Source organism: Morone saxatilis, unplaced genomic scaffold (genome assembly GCF_004916995.1).
Source record: "Morone saxatilis isolate NCDOM2014 unplaced genomic scaffold, NCSU_SB_2.0 Contig11, whole genome shotgun sequence".
Lineage (NCBI taxonomy): Eukaryota > Metazoa > Chordata > Actinopteri > Moronidae > Morone > Morone saxatilis.
The window spans coordinates 24,218,603-24,234,305 of record NW_023339663.1 but is presented as its reverse complement, the minus strand read 5'-3'; the positions used below and the strand labels follow the sequence as shown (position 1 = coordinate 24,234,305).

Sequence of the window (15,703 nt, the reverse complement as noted above, 5' to 3'; positions counted from 1 at the left end):
GGGGGGGTGCGAGGGAGTATGTGCATGTTTGCACAGTCCTCGACATAATATGCTTAATACTACAGTTCAAAACTGATGTGATGCTTCTTAACGTCACAGCTCCCATCTGATTGTATTTTCAGGTTTCCCAGTTTGTTGGTGTGTTGCAAATAGTGTTGAATGTTTGGCAGCACAATACATGCAACAGTCTCGGTTTAACTCGTTTACCATGACAGTGTGGCATTGTCATACAAGCTGTCCGGCATTTACATATCAATGGTGTGTCAGGAGGAGGGATTTCAGTCTAAGCAGTGCAACAACACAGTGTAAGGAGCAGGGAACTAACTTTCACATTCACCAGTGTGCAGATCAAAAATTCAACAGCTATTTTCAGTAATTGACCAGCCAAAGTTTTTTTTTCCCCTCAAAAATATTAAACACAAGTCCTCAGCCTGCGAATTCATCAACTTTCCAACAACAACCCAAACATTGGCCACATTTGGCTGGCAACTGTAATATCCCACCCGGACAGCGTTCTGAGTTGGTTAGAGTGAGGTGTGATGCAGGTTTGATTTGGCCGTGACAGAAACCTGGTCAGGTGAAGGCATTCGCGTCCAACCTGAACACTGACAGGCAGTCTGATGCTCTGTGGGGCGTCCCAGCCAGTTCCCACGGTGGCCGTCAAGCTTACTGCAGACAGCAAGCTGAGAAAACAGAAATGATTGATGTGTGTTAGGTTTCACTTTTTCAAGATTACGACACATTTCCCATTTTAAGTCTCCCACTGTATTTCAAATAATAAAGCTAGCTAATAAAGGTGACTCCATGGGATCAGTAACCACATCAGTCATTCACAAGGATGGCCTGTCTGTAGCTGCCTTCAGGATTACACAGAATTATATTTTCCCAATTAGTTTTAGATGCTTTTATGTCCAAAGGAAAACTAATCCTTGTACTAAACATTCTCAACATTGTTAAATACCAGAAATCAATGATAATTTCTAGCTTCATGGTGCAGATTATGTGAAAAAATGATTTAAATTGACGTTTTCTTTCAACCTATCTTGTCAACTTCTACTTCAAACACAGATTTTTCTGTTTAATACCATTTGAACAGTTGACATTTTAACATTTTAAGTATAAATATGGCTGGCAAGCCAACAACTTTGTGAACATTGGGGTGACAGTAGCTGGACCTCTTATTTAACCATGGTTCGTTGATTTTGAAGGACTGTCACAAAAATGTGATGATTGCTGTTAATGACCACAGAAGGTAAGCATACAGGATATAAAGAGTTCGTAGTATGATTACTTTGGCCAAAAAATATCTTTAAAACATACAGAAAGATTATACCTTTATGAACATACGAACAGATTACTTAAAATGCACAGCATTACAACATATACAAAAAATATAATTAATCTTTATATGAAGTATGAGCCTTGCCATGGAAATGCCTGTCTAGAATTTTGAGTCCTTGCCCTGTCTAAGTACACTAATCATACAGGTGGTGTAAATCTAAGTCTGTGAGGGTTTAGTTCTCCAGACTTCAGGGGGGACATTGTAAGGGGGCCACATTGTAAGGGGGCCACTGAAACACACTGCATGCAGCATAACATCTAAAATGTAAATTGTGTGAGGGTTAGACTGTGATGGTTCTTTGCTGCTTGTTTTGGTGCAGTCTAAAGTCACCAGACAGACTTGGGCGTTTCTGCGACCCTCTCTTGTACAGCTGCTGTTGGATCAGAGCCAGCTATTACGGCTGACTGTGGTGTGGTTTTATTAAAATAACAGGAGCAGAATAAGAGAATAAGAAGCTACGTTCTTCATGAAACTTGAGCGGACTCTAGAGTCATTGGTGCCCTTCCCCCATCCCCATTTTTTTTTTATTCATAATTCCCCAGGAATTTCTTGCTGAGAACAGGATATTGTCTAGGCTTTAGGTATCCACTATCCATCTAGGAGCTCAGCCCAGAAAATACTGGGAATTAGGCTGTAGGTTACAGCTAGGGAAGTTCAAGTATATTAAAATGTAACATATATTAATAATACAGCGCCTTTTATATAATTTACTAGTTTGTTTATACAGTGTCCAGATAGGGAAGTTCCAGTATATTAAATGTGGAATTTAATAATACACTGCTTTTTATATTGTTGTTTGGATTCCATTATGATTCTTAAAATATATATAAAGCACATTTACATGCGAGAACATTTAAGGAATGAAGTTTATATGTGTGTGCTGTCGCTATTTATGGTGTTTGTGTGTTAGGAGGGCAACTCTTTGCTAGCACCAAATCTCACTTTCACAAGGTAGGCTTTACAAGAGGGCAGAGGACACAGCGGCCCAGGGCTGCACTGAAATGAAATCAAAGAGCCAGACAGTCCTGCGGGGTGGCCAGGGCAGCAAGAGAATGGCTCATATTTTACTAGTGGAAAAACCTTTAATGAAAGGACATTTCATTACATCTTTAGGCCACCATTCCTCACACCCCTTTCCCGAACTAAAACCTCCACAGTCACTTATCAGCATGGCTGCAACAAGATTCTCAAAAAAAACACACTCTCGTGACCAGAGGAGCAGTTTATACAACGCCAGCAGGGAAACTCACAGCTTCTGACAGAGTCTGCAAGAGGTTCTCGATCCAGAGACACGTCCCTCTGAGTCTCCTGCATCTGAAGAATAAACACACACACCAAACAAACAGAAAGTAGGCATTAAAATCAGATATACGGACTAAAAGGGTTTTAGATGATTTAACTATCTTTTATATAATTTAGTAGACTTCAAAAGAAAGTCTGAAAACAAACATATTATGTGTTCTCAGTGGCAACTTTACTCATACGGTCTGAAGATATGTCGAATCCTTGGAAGGAATTCCTGCTTACCTTGATATTCTTTTTGATGTATTCAGCTCTGCTCATGAGGCTTTTAATCTGGGGAAGGACAAAAATGTAAATACAATTTACACGTTCAACACAAGCGTTTGCTCATGTAAATGGGTTCACTACTAATGCTTTTTAGCCATGTTTGCGGTGTGGCTCTAGGTATGGCAACATGTTGGTTGGTTGGTCCACAGTTTTGGTCCAGACTGATATATCTCATATCTCAACTACTGGGTGGATTGTTATGACATAATGTACAGGCATTCCTGGTTAACTTTGATGATCCCTCAACCTTTCCTCTGGTGCCACAAGCAGGTTAACATTTTCTAGGTTGGTTTTTAATGAAATCTCTCTATTGGATGGATTTCAGTGAAATTTGATGATCCTTAACTTTTCATCTACTGCCATCATCAGGTCAAAATTGTCAGATGCTCAGCTGTACTTTGTGGTTAGTGCTTAGTAGCAAATGTTAGCATGCCAACACGCTAAACTAAGATGATGAACACGGTAAGTATTATACCTGTTCAACATCAGCATGTTAGCATTGTCACTGTGAGCATGTTAGCATGTAGATATTATCATTTAGCTCAAAGCACTGCTGAGCCTAAGTACCGTTTCATATAGCATAGCTCTTAGACTTGTAAGTAAGCTCTTGAATTGACAGGAGATTAAATATAAAGAGCGTTCATTGCTTTTGGCTTTTTATTTATGAGTCCCACTCAACAACACCCCCCCCCCGTGCTTTGTTTACTGTAAAACTGCCACGTCTTCGTGCAGCAGGAAACACAATAACTTTAAGCTGTACGGGGAAATAAACTCCATGTCAAAATCACATTAAACTGATCAGCTTCTTGCTCTTTTTGTTATTTTTTGAAAACGTTTCATATGGCACACATGTGCGAGTAGTAACGGCTGTCATCATATGCTTGAGGGTGCTCTTTACTGTGGTAATCACTCCTCTGGTGATCATGAAGGTTCTTGGCTGCACCTCATACCTAGTTGTATCACCACTATGTCACGGTATAAAGTAAGCCCTCTTGGATATTACTGTAGTAACATCTAAGGGTCATAATCATGGGAGACCTAAACTCATAGCTTCCATAATTTTACTTTAAAACACCAATCTGTTGCAGTAAATAATCATTCTGACCATAGTTTTTAGGATTCAGCCCTGACCCCAATCTTATGCAGCCACAGCACTTTAATCACAATCCCTTTAATCACAAAGTACAATAAATGTGGAAGAAATCTACATGAGGATGGTCCATGGGACGTATTGATAACTTGCAGAGATTTAAGGTACATATACTGAGACACAGCTCACAGGACAACATGACCTCACGTATGTTCAGTCATAATGACATTATATAAACATACACTGGATAGATCAAAGCTGTGGTTCACCAGTGAGAAGCCAGGATATTGAATTACAGCTTTGAAAGGCTAAAGTGTGCTCTACAGTAGATACGAACGCACATGGAGGCCAGTCGTGGCAGCATGTGTTGGCTCTTTTTGGTTCTCACATACACACATGCTTTCGATCGAATCCCCCGCCCCCGCCTCTCTAATGCTGTGTTAGATTATTACAGCCGCATCTGAATTTACTTAAGACAAGCACCCATAAAACTTCAAATAGGGAGGTCTATGAGGCCCACTCAAACCTCCTTCCCCAGTCTGGGGTTTGTTGGTGAAATACTGTTGTCTGCTGTTGGCTTAGTTGCTAGCTAAACAATGCACAAAAACAGGAGTTAAGAGTTTGGATCATTAATGGCAGTCTGTGCAATATCGATGCAAATATTCAGGGTCTTGATTCCCGAAAGTTAGTTAAAGTATGTTCGACTTTGCGGCCGAAAGCATGTATGTATTCTACAGGAAAGGTCTTATGAGGTAATTAGGTTAATATTTGGCTTTTTAGCTTGTAAATGCTCCGCTATGTTCACCAACTAACTGCTAACTTTGTCTGTCTGATGTTTTCTGCTGGGCAAGAAGCTAACAGTCAGTTTGTAACGCTCATGTGGCAGAAAAAAACGCCAATGAGAGCTGTAAGAGTGAACCAAAACAGTAAAGGTGTGGGGCATAAAATCAATCCAATGAGCTGACAGACATTGTAAAGCTTCAAGCTGAGTAGAACTGCAGAGTTGGGTGATAATTCTCTGTTTGTCACTACGTGTGATCCATTGTTGATATATAATGTATTGTGGCTGCTTTAAGTGTCCAATTATAAAGTGGACAGTGATCTATGTGTATGTAACAGTAATATAGATGATGGATTACGTTATTTGGCCATCACCACAAAAAACATGTACATGTGACTGCAGAAAAAAGGCTTGTGGGTCATGTGATGGAGCGTCCACTGTGCTAGGTGATCAGCGGAGGGCCCGTTGTGGAGATGACAGATAGTCCAGATAGTCTACCGTGACCACTCAACCAGGAGCCCATTCTCGCCTACTCACCTCGCTGTGCAGCAGCTCTCTCCTGCGGCCCTGGGGTTCGGCTGGCTCCCCCGAGAGAGAGAGAGAGAGAGAAAAAAAAAGATACAGAGAATAATGAGGAGAGGAAGGAAAAAGAGAGTCCACTACCTAATCACCTTGTTTGTTCAAGAAGAGGTCAACTACTAGATTGGATTTCGCAAGCGTGTAGACTGGGGGCTCAAGAGTGGAAATGGTTCTAATGTAGGCCAGTGTTTTCACAGTCTGTCATCCTGGAGGGGAGAGTGACAGAGAGGGAAGAAAGAGGGGAGAAGGAGGAGGAGAGCTCTCTGGTGGCAAGGCATGTTGGGAAGCTGTGCAACAAAGAGCCCTTAGCCAAACAAAGAACCAATGTTTTCTCCCCACAATCTTCCTGGTGGTATATGCTGCGCCACACAACGAGGCTCCCTGACACTGGAGAGAGAGGCTGGTTAGGATGGCATAGGATCAGTTTAGTTTAGTTTAGTGTATCATATATTATTGATCTACTGACAAAACCAGGTTCTGCTTATAGAACACACGTAAAAATGTAATTAGCTTTTGTAAACTATTTCTTTAGCTACATCAGGCAATAAGTTTAACATCTAAAATCTATCAAATCAAGTCAACAAGTCTTTTAACTTTCAGTAACATTGGATGGATTTTTATTAGAGAGATAATCATTTTTATTTGTTTCTAGTGTGTAATGACACAAAGAAGTGAAGTGTGCTGTCTGAATGGGAAGCAGATGGCAGGGCTCTCATATACCACACACAGGGTGCTGGCACTGGGTCTCATCCCGGCTCAAAGCCACATCTGGATCACTCTATCCCACCTCTTCCATTAGGCCGATCTTCCAGATGAGCTCATGAGCCGGTCCTAATGGACGCCAGGCCACAGAGAGAGTCACTGGAGTCTCTTCTGTAGTTCCTCTGTCGGTTTGTCTGTCTGTCGCTTATTAAGTGTCCCAGTCTCTCTCAGTCTATTTCTTCACTCTGTCTTTCTCTCCGTCAGCTGTCTTGAACTCTTTCTAAATCACTTTCTCAAAGTTATTTTCCACCCTTTGAGACTTTCAGTTTTTTTTAATATCCATCTTTCTCAAAGTCTCTCTGTTTCCAGTTAAGTCTCTCTTGAAGTGTCTCTCCAAGTAATTTTTTGTCTCTCTTCCCCAGCCTTTCCCTCGAGTATCATCATCTTGGTTCAGCCACTTCTCGACCCGTCTCAGATTCTCGCTGTACCCTCTACTCGAAATGAATGATTTTCTCTCAGTCTGCTCATTGTGTCTGCTCTCTAGATCACTTTAAGTGCCCTTATACCCATCTGCCTTTCAAAAGGACTTATTCTGTTTCTCTAATGCCAAATGTGTGCAAACAGACACAGCTCCCAGTGGCTGAGGTGATGTCTCTGAATGCATAAGAAGTCATTAGATGTGGAACAGTATGATTTAAAATTCATCCTCAGTCACCAACTACTGCCAGGGTGTCCTTGAGCAAGGCACTTAAAGGAGGGCTATTATGCATTATTCATCATCTGACAGTAGCTTTGCATAATTCACTCAAACATCCGTATTTGTCTTATATTGGCCTTCATGCAGCCTCTCAGTTCATCTTCTGTCTGAAACAAACCATCTCTTTAAGCCCCCCCCCGTCCCTAAAAGCCCACTTTCTTCTGACTGGCCAACCTGTGAAAGCCTGCTGAGAGGCTGCACCCACTTCTTGTCAACATCGCTGCGTCCTCTTAACAGCATGACAGGGTCAGCCACTTTAGCCAGTAACTAGCTGCTGCTGTTAGCTGGTTAGCAGTGCACTTAGCTGGTGTTTATTTGTTACATCTCTAGTACAGGAGCTTTGGACCACCGGGAGCACCACTGCCTCAAGCTCCCAGTCTGTTAGCAGCAGTTAGCGGTTAGTTAATAGTTACAAGTAAATGTCCATCAGTAAACTCCGTAAATCCCTGAGAGTTGAGTCAGAGAAGCCGCAGGACATCAGAGGAAAAACAGAAAATATGTAGCTTTCCTTTACAACCACAGCAGGTAAAAACAAACAAAAACCTGAAGCACTCCTGAGCAGTAGCAGCAGTTGGATAACTCAGACAGACTAACCGGGTCCCTGTACTACATAGGCATGCTCAGCCATACTCTGCCTGGAGCAGATAACCATATAAAGAAATCTGTGACAAGTAGAAAAAGACGTTGGAAACATGAATTCTGAGCTTTTTGCTCACAGGGGTATTTGTACATACATTGCCCTCATTACAAATCACTATTAATATATACCCGCGCTTTTATTAGGGTACCTTACCTATATGTATATAATTAATAATATAATGTGAGGTGTAGGCATATACTCCTACGTGACCGCTCACTAACTATATACTATATATCACACTATACCTACTATATCAATACTTATGACAGAAACTAAGCAAAAGCACAATAGGGCCTCTTTAAACCTTAGGCTCCAGTGGAGTGGCTCAGTAGCCAACAGCAGTGAAGGACAGGATAATTGCATAAAGCCATCTTGTATGGAAAGAAAGGAGTTTATCTACCTGCTAGCGCCAACAGAAGTTCTCCCAGGCACTGTTGGTACACATCCAGAACCTCATGATCATCCAATCCACTCTCCTCCTTTAATGGGAAATAAGGAAAAACGTTGCTTTATATCCAACTACAGAGACACTTGGGCCACCCTGGTACTTACATAGTGTAGTCTGTTAGCATGGCAAAATGTGCTTATTCATCATTGTTCACTTCTAATTTTGAGGGTGTAAACAGCAGAAACACACAAATATAAAGAAGTCTGTGCAGCTAACATGGTCAGACGAGCAAAACCGCAAAATAGATGTTTTTGGTTCACCAGTGATCTTAAAAGATGTGGTTTGGAAGGCAACCTATGAAAGATGAAAGGGGATTGGTTTGTTCCCTGCTGGTTTGTTTTTTTCTGCTGTATTACTTCTGCTTCACCCTGCTTTTGTGTGTATCTCTATAGCAGTGGCACCATCCAGCAGTACCCCCTTCTAACCTTAGCAATGGCAGCAGAGGCCATCTGCAGAGCAGCCAGCAGTCGTGGTTGGTCTCGAGACATTTCTGGAGTAGAAAGAAAACAAAAAAACACTACTTTGAGTCCTACTGTCTAAATGCACCATCAATGCATTCTACTAGAAAATATGCAATAAGTAATCGGTGCATCCCCTGCAGTATCTTAAGACTCGTATTGTAGACTTGAGATACTTAAAATTTCATAATATTTATTTGAGGGGTAATAGAGCCTAGTGTTCCTGAGCAAAACATAAAATCCCTAAGAGACTTAGAACTGTCATTCTGTGGCTGATCTCTGACCTCTGACGCAGGAGAAAAGAAACATTTCATTTTGCTCACAAGACTAATTTAAGAGGATGTAGATCAGGTCAATTGCTTCCTTGTATACAGAAGTTTAACGCAAATTTCCATGACCAAAATATCCCATTTCTGGAGACGTATGTACTTACAAGAATAATAATCATACAGGGGGAAAAAATACTGAACCCCCATAATTTAATGTTCAATTTCATTTATTTTATTAAATCCGAGTACAAAAACACACATTGCATTACTCAAGGTGCCCTGTCATACAGCTGCTGACTAGACATACAGTGGCCCTGCCTCTGCACCGAGCTGTGTTCATTACCTCGGAGGATATCCCTGGAGGTCCGGGCCTCCTCAAAGCTCAGTCTGTTGTCTGAGGCCACCAGGGCTTTCAGTTCCTCGGCTCTGGACACATACTGGCTGACCTGCGGGAAGTCCTCTTACATTGACTCAACTTAATCATGTCAACCACGCCATATGCTCTCCATCCACACCATATGGTATTCATAGAGGAGTATTCAGTCCAAGTGAAAACCACTGGAGTGTAACCAAAAAAAGACCAATTGAAAATAGAAAGTAATCTAAATGTAATTTAACCTACCTTCTGCCTGAGGGCGTCTTTACGTTGCCGGTCTGTCTCGTCTGGAGAGGGGGGAGAGAAGAGACGTTTTGGTTTTACATTTAGTGCGTTTACTTTGCCAGTTTATTGTGGTGCAACAAAGGCGGTGCATTGTTGTCGGCCTTAAGCCACGGACAGGATATGAGAGTGGTTGTTGCTCTTACAGTGAATAGCGGGGACAAAGTGCTCAAGGGCACTGCAGTACAGAGAGAGAGCAGCGGACCTTTCCCCTTCCTGGTCCTTCTGAACGGCCTGCACGACCAGCTCTTTCTGGAAAGGGGAAACAGGAAATGGCATCACTGAATGCAAACTACTACAACTCGCCAGTGCTTATGCATGTATGCATGTAGAGTCATGCGTGAAGGCACAAGTGGGGCAGGCATGAGCACAAACCTACCAACACATGTGCTCAGTCAATCACACACACATTATTCACGGTCATCAAGAGTAGACACACACATGCCGGCGCATACTTCCCCTTTCTTCTTATTCTCTCACCGCTTTCACTAGGCTCTCTACACTCGGCATGTGCTCCAAATCCACAAAAGGGTGGGTGAAGAACTCTGCAAAGGTGATCCGGGCATCTGGATTTCTCTCTAGCAGCCGCAACAGAAGGTCTCTGCAGTCCTTGGATACCCTGGCCCCAGGAGGGAGCTGATGCACAAAACACGACCTTATTATGTTACACTCGATCCACAGGACAATCCAAGGGAAAAGGACAGCAGATTGTTGCCAGAGACCTTCTAGTCTCACATCACTACTTTTTATCAAAAGATGACCTTAAAACTCTCTATGTGAATCCCAGGGTAATGGACCATGTGCTAATGCTGCCATTGAGCTCAAGCCTAATGTTTGAAACAAGAATTCAAGTGTTTTGAAAGCCCTCCATCATTAAAAGTACTGTTATCCTTAATTGTCCTGGGTTGCGGTAATTAACATTTGGTTCCTGTATGCAGCGAGCATTTCAGGGCAGAGACACAACTATGACTTTAAGGTGTCAGCAATTAGTTAGTGTTTCATTTCAACATAGTAAACTCTATACAAAACTCTAATCTAATTAGCATTTGAAACCATATCTATTATCCTGTTTTTACACACATATATCATTAAATAGACTGACTTTACTGATGAAATATTACAAGTTTGTGTTTCTTCAGGTCATAATTCAATATATCATATGGGCCTGTTTACAAACATTCATTTAAATTTTAGATGAGCTTTGATTTAGCTGAGCACCTCCACTGCTAGTGATTCCTGAGTAGGACATGGGTATATGAGTGAAAGTATGCCATCTAGTGGTTTACAGGTGAACAATCACAAATACAGTGAGAAAATACTCAGCAGTAATGTGTTTTTTAATAAACCGTAAATAAAATAAACAGTAAAACATTTAGAAACATACTGCTTTCTACAGAGGACAGCAGTGGTGTTGGACATACATTTATGTCTATTTAATGTTTTTTTTATCCTTGCATTTTGTTTTTTATTCAGTTTGAGCATTAAAAACTTACAAGGATAATATGCAAACAGAGGTGACTTGACAGAGGTGCCAATAAATATTTTTCAAGTTCTTTTATTATCATCAGGTGATGCAATGGTGCGTAGTAATGTTATATGTGGATGATTGAAGTGGCAAACTGACATCTTTTCCTTAAAAAGCAACCCGTCTAAAAATAAGTACTGCTGCTTTCCAAGTTTCAGTTATTCTAGACACAACAGAATGGTATGCTCAAGATGTGCATCCATCGAATGACAACTATGTAACCCTATTTTAGAGCGCTAGTGCGAGCTGTGAGTCATTTGTATTTTTAAGCAGGATTGCCGACTCTCTCAGTCCAGCAATTCACTAATGAGGAACTTGTTTATTGCTTATTGCTTAGGTATTACTTACCTCAATAGGTTGGTTACTCCGGATCTTCTCCTCCAATTCAGTGTATGACCTTGATGCAAATGGTGCTCTCCCAAATAGTGCCTCTACATGCACATAAACAATGTTATAATTACAAATTACAGAGTATTTACATCAATGGTCTTTAGTGAGAAATTCATAGGCAACAGACTGTAAATTACATGACACTCTATTTGGCTTACATGACTGACCCCTCCCATTATGTACACTGTCACTCCACACAGTGCAATTACTGTAGTGTGCTATTGTACTATTGTGTAATTACTGTACCCCACTAAAAAGGGAGCAAACTCGGCTGCCATTTGATGATTAATGGCACAATATTGTTTGTGACCTACTCAGTGTGCATTCAAGCTTGAAGAACTAGTCAACTGATAAGCCGTTTATTTTTGAAAAAGAAATGATGTTGAGACGTTAGAATTTATCATTGAGGGGGAATCACGCTACACAGCACATAACTCATGTTATTTTGCATTCAATAGAGATGAAAAGGTGAAAACAAAGTACTCACCATAAAGAATGACTCCTACTGACCAGAGATCTACCCTGGAGTCATACTGGCGGCGGCACACCATCTCAGGAGCCATGTAAAGAGGAGAACCTCGCAGGGCACTCTGCTCATCCCATGGTGACATGTACTGGGCAAAGCCAAAATCTGAGAGCAAATCACAGCATAAACAACATGTTCACTGTGAAAGATTCCAGCAGAACAATGCTCCGTAAACAGTCTGAAGCCATAAATTTAAGCACAGATTACGAACCCTTGATATGTTGGTAATACAACATGCAAAGCAAATGTGGCCTGTGAAGCAAAAAAGTTAACTTTCTTGCTCTGCAGACACATCGGCCCAATAGCACGACAAGGATTCAGTTTTCCTGGTGTGTTTTGCTGAATTGCTGAAAAGATCTCACTCACATGCGAATCAATGTGTTCACTTGATTGTTTGACTGCGAGCATGAGATCACCTGCTAGTTTGAGGACAGAGCCGCTGAGCAGAATATTCTGGGGTTTCAAGTCCAGGTGTGAGATGTTTCGCTCATGAAGAAACTGGAGGGCACAGGCTGTTTGTTCGGATACACATATAAAAACACAATGAGAGAAACACAGAGCCCACAGCATGCAGTCCTAACGTTTGCACTGAGCATAAACTTGCACTAAATAAAGGATATATATTTTAATTCTACCACAACAGTGAGCTCTACCAGTTTTTCCAAACAATATAACACATGTATGAAAAAAAGTGTCAAAACTAGATTAAAAAAAGAAGAAAGAATAATAATGGATAAATAAAACCGGTGTGAAGCTGTTGACATGGAACCAATGCTGATGTAAAGTAAGAATAAACCAGACCATTTATTTGCAACCCGGGTCTGGCAATGACTCACCCATCTGTTGCAGGAAGCGCCGGGCCACCCTCTCAGGTAAAATCCTGCGGCTGCGAATGAAGCGGGAGAGATCTCCACCGGAACACCACTCCAGGATCAAATAAATATTCTCAGCATCCCACTGATGAAAGAGAATAAATTAAGACACTCCGGGAAAGAGTTTCAAAGTTTCATTTTGTATTTTCTTCTATTCACTATACATCCCTTACATAAGCTACCACAAATCTCGAAGCTATAAATGGACTTACCTGAAAGTCTTTTAGCTGGACTATATGAGGGTGACGCATAGTCTTGAGGATTTCAATCTCTGTGAGCAGGTTTTCTGTAGATGCCCTGTTTAGAGTCTTCTTTCCAACCACCTTCACTGCCACCACCTCTCGACTGTCCCCCTGCAATGTACAAAGGCTGAGTACCTCCTGCAGCGCTCTACTTACAGCTTCTATATATATATAATAAAGAACTGAACTCCAACTTTCACTTTCACTTTCACCAGCAAAACACTGGAGTTGGAGTATAGAAAACACTTCTTATAATGGATAATATGTTTCACAAATATCATAGTTTAATAAGAATAGTCAAAGTCAAAGTCAGCTGACCTGAGTTACACCTTGAACTCCAACACAAACATGAAAGTTGTGGCGATGTTTAGACTTGTGTGAGGTTTCCCCTGACTCCTGCACAAGCTCACCTTTCTGTAGGCTTTGTAAACTGTAGCATAGGTACCGCTCCCCAGTCGCTCCGTGAGGATGAAGTCAGACAGTTTTGGTGGAGCAAAGCTGGAGGTCGAAGCCATGCTGACGACAGCAACATCAAACTTCCTCTGCAGGCCTGAGCTGCAATGTAAGACCACTGTTTTAAACGCGTTGTTATTTCACCACTGTGTCTGTCAAACATTCAAACAGTTGACTGCAGCATGTCTTTCTCTAGAAGCTGCAGATCTTACTCTGATGTTAAAATCCAAAGTGTACTGTCGCTTTATGCACCCTGAATACATCCCGAATTTCCGACAGGCTAATTAAAGGTCTTATTCCTATGTTAAAGTGTCTTCCTGATAAACAAGCAAACTGGTTTTGGTGTACATCCGTTTGGGAGTGAGCTACAAGTTGTAGCTAACGTTAGCACTTGCTATAATGTAAAGTTACGTACAGTTAGCTAAGTTAGCGTGCATACAAGTACTGTAATGTTAGTCAGAAATAAACCTGAAGGAGTTACACCTCTCCGCCTTCATTCACCTTTTATAAACACATATGCAAATAGTTGACACTTGCCTGTGAGCTACCAAACCCTCAGCTCCTGGATGAACAGTCAGTGTTTACATACTGGTCGCACTGCAGGGATCAGTTGACATCAACATGTATCAGAGAATATGTGAGCGCCACCTAGCGTCGGTCCTCCGTTACTGCAACTCACAGGAGGAAACAGGTTCTCCACCAAATATCAGTGTGTAAACCATTACTATGTACATTTAAAACATCTATCTAATATATATATATATATATTATATTATATATATCATAAAGAAAAAACGCAGAAGTCAAATGTTATTACCTCTTTAAATGCTTTAGGTAGTGATACTTTCATTTATTTTGAAAATAAATGAATGGACATAAATGTTAACTTTCTAATTCAACTGTTTACACTTTTTGGCAAATTTCCAAAATAAAATGGTCCAATTGCACCATTTTTTTTTAAATGTACCCCCAGGGAGCAATAAAGTATTTCTGATTCTGATCAATAATATTAAAAAAGCAACAAGACCCAAATAATATTTGATACATATAAAATGATTGATTAATTCAAATCATTTATTACACTGTGTACTTTTTATTTTTTCCTATCAATTGTTTTTCTTCTATTGACTGTTTTCTTCTATTGTCTATCTGCTGTACTATAGGTGGTTGTTGTGTATTTAAAATAAGGCTCTTATTGTGGCTGCTCGGATATCAGTTTTATTTTAAAAACCCTCACCGGAAGTCAGCTGTCATTGTGGCTGTGGTGGTCATTTAAAGATGGCGGAGTGCCTGGCTGCACGTTTGGCAGCCCAGGAGGAGCAAATCCAGCTCCTCACCAAGGAAATCTCCTCTCTCCGCGATGGTTTGAGCCGAGGTGGAGGTGGAGGTGTGGGTGCCGCCGGTGTCGCGGAGGTCTCCCCAGAGCTGGAGAGCCTGCGGACCGAGAACGAGAAGCTCAGGTACCGACTGCTGCACCTCCGGCGGGGTCTGCGGGCAGAGCTGGAGCTGGAGGGCAAGAGGCAAGAAGGAGTGAAGAGAGGCAAAGCTCCGGAAACAAACAGCAGCAAAGTGCAGCAGACGAACAGCCGAGCAGACACCAAGGTAAAGACTGGGGCAGTAAATGCTTCCCAGTTCAAATGGCTCCATTTGTAATATGGTGGGGGGGTAGTGCTGCACGAGGAGCGGGCCTCCGTCCGGTAGAGCTCAGTGACCGTCTGTACCAACCCACATCCAGAAATAGCTGCCCCAAGTTCTCTGCGTACTTGTGCCATTACGGACCGATAGTGCTCACAGGGAGCTGCCGGTGGGGTCCAGACGGGTGATGCCGGGCTCAGTCCGCTTGGCGCTGCTGTGTCCATGGCGACGGAGCCTGACTGGACCAGGAGCCTGACTGGACCAGGTCCCTGAGCACTGTTGTAAATACTGTTGGCGGTTCCGGGATCCCAGAGCAGGGATCAAAGCAGCTGTGCGCAAAACCGCTGCGTAATTTTCACAATTGGCTGGTAGAGCTGAAGTCTGAGCAGCCCGTCTGTACTGTTGTCCTGTATTGTCTTCTTTCGTCCTTTTCATCACTGTGTGACATTAAAACCAGCACAAAACGATGAAACAATCTGATGGCTCCTGTTTCCAGCAGCAGTAGCAGCTGTGGCCCCAATGGATGTGATTTAGCTCATAGTCTGATACTGCACTGACACTACAGAAACAAACAGAAGGGATAAAACTCAAAGTCTCAAGAATGTGAAAGGTTCCCCAGGCCCTACGGAGAGAAATATAATAATAATTACTTTATGTGTATAGCACCTTTCTACAAGAAACTCAGACTGCTCTACAACAAAGGAGAAATACAAAAGATTATAATTTTTATCCAATGAATGAAAGTGACGGCTTTGTTCCATCCTGAT

General features: G+C 41.8%; 2 protein-coding genes across 2 annotated transcripts in view; one reads left to right on the top strand and one right to left on the bottom strand.

Moving 5' to 3' along the window:
- On the bottom strand, positions 1 to 13,975 carry ulk3 (unc-51 like kinase 3; the record flags this gene model as incomplete). The annotated part of the gene is given in 17 exon segments (XM_035682417.1): positions 1 to 683; positions 2,593 to 2,656; positions 2,870 to 2,917; positions 5,320 to 5,360; positions 7,861 to 7,939; positions 8,334 to 8,398; positions 8,979 to 9,081; positions 9,258 to 9,298; positions 9,440 to 9,545; positions 9,774 to 9,929; positions 11,167 to 11,249; positions 11,696 to 11,839; positions 12,151 to 12,246; positions 12,571 to 12,691; positions 12,819 to 12,959; positions 13,259 to 13,403; positions 13,839 to 13,975. Coding segments are annotated over 16 exon segments (1,410 nt in total). The 5' UTR covers positions 13,364 to 13,403; positions 13,839 to 13,975.
- A 604-nt stretch (positions 13,976 to 14,579) lies between these two features.
- tars3 (threonyl-tRNA synthetase 3) overlaps positions 14,580 to 15,703 on the top strand; it is an 11,728-nt gene continuing 10,604 nt past the window's right edge. Inside the window, exon 1 of the mRNA XM_035682416.1 lies at positions 14,580 to 14,903. Coding sequence (XP_035538309.1) covers positions 14,580 to 14,903 — 324 coding nt within the window. The remainder of the gene's footprint in view (positions 14,904 to 15,703) is intronic.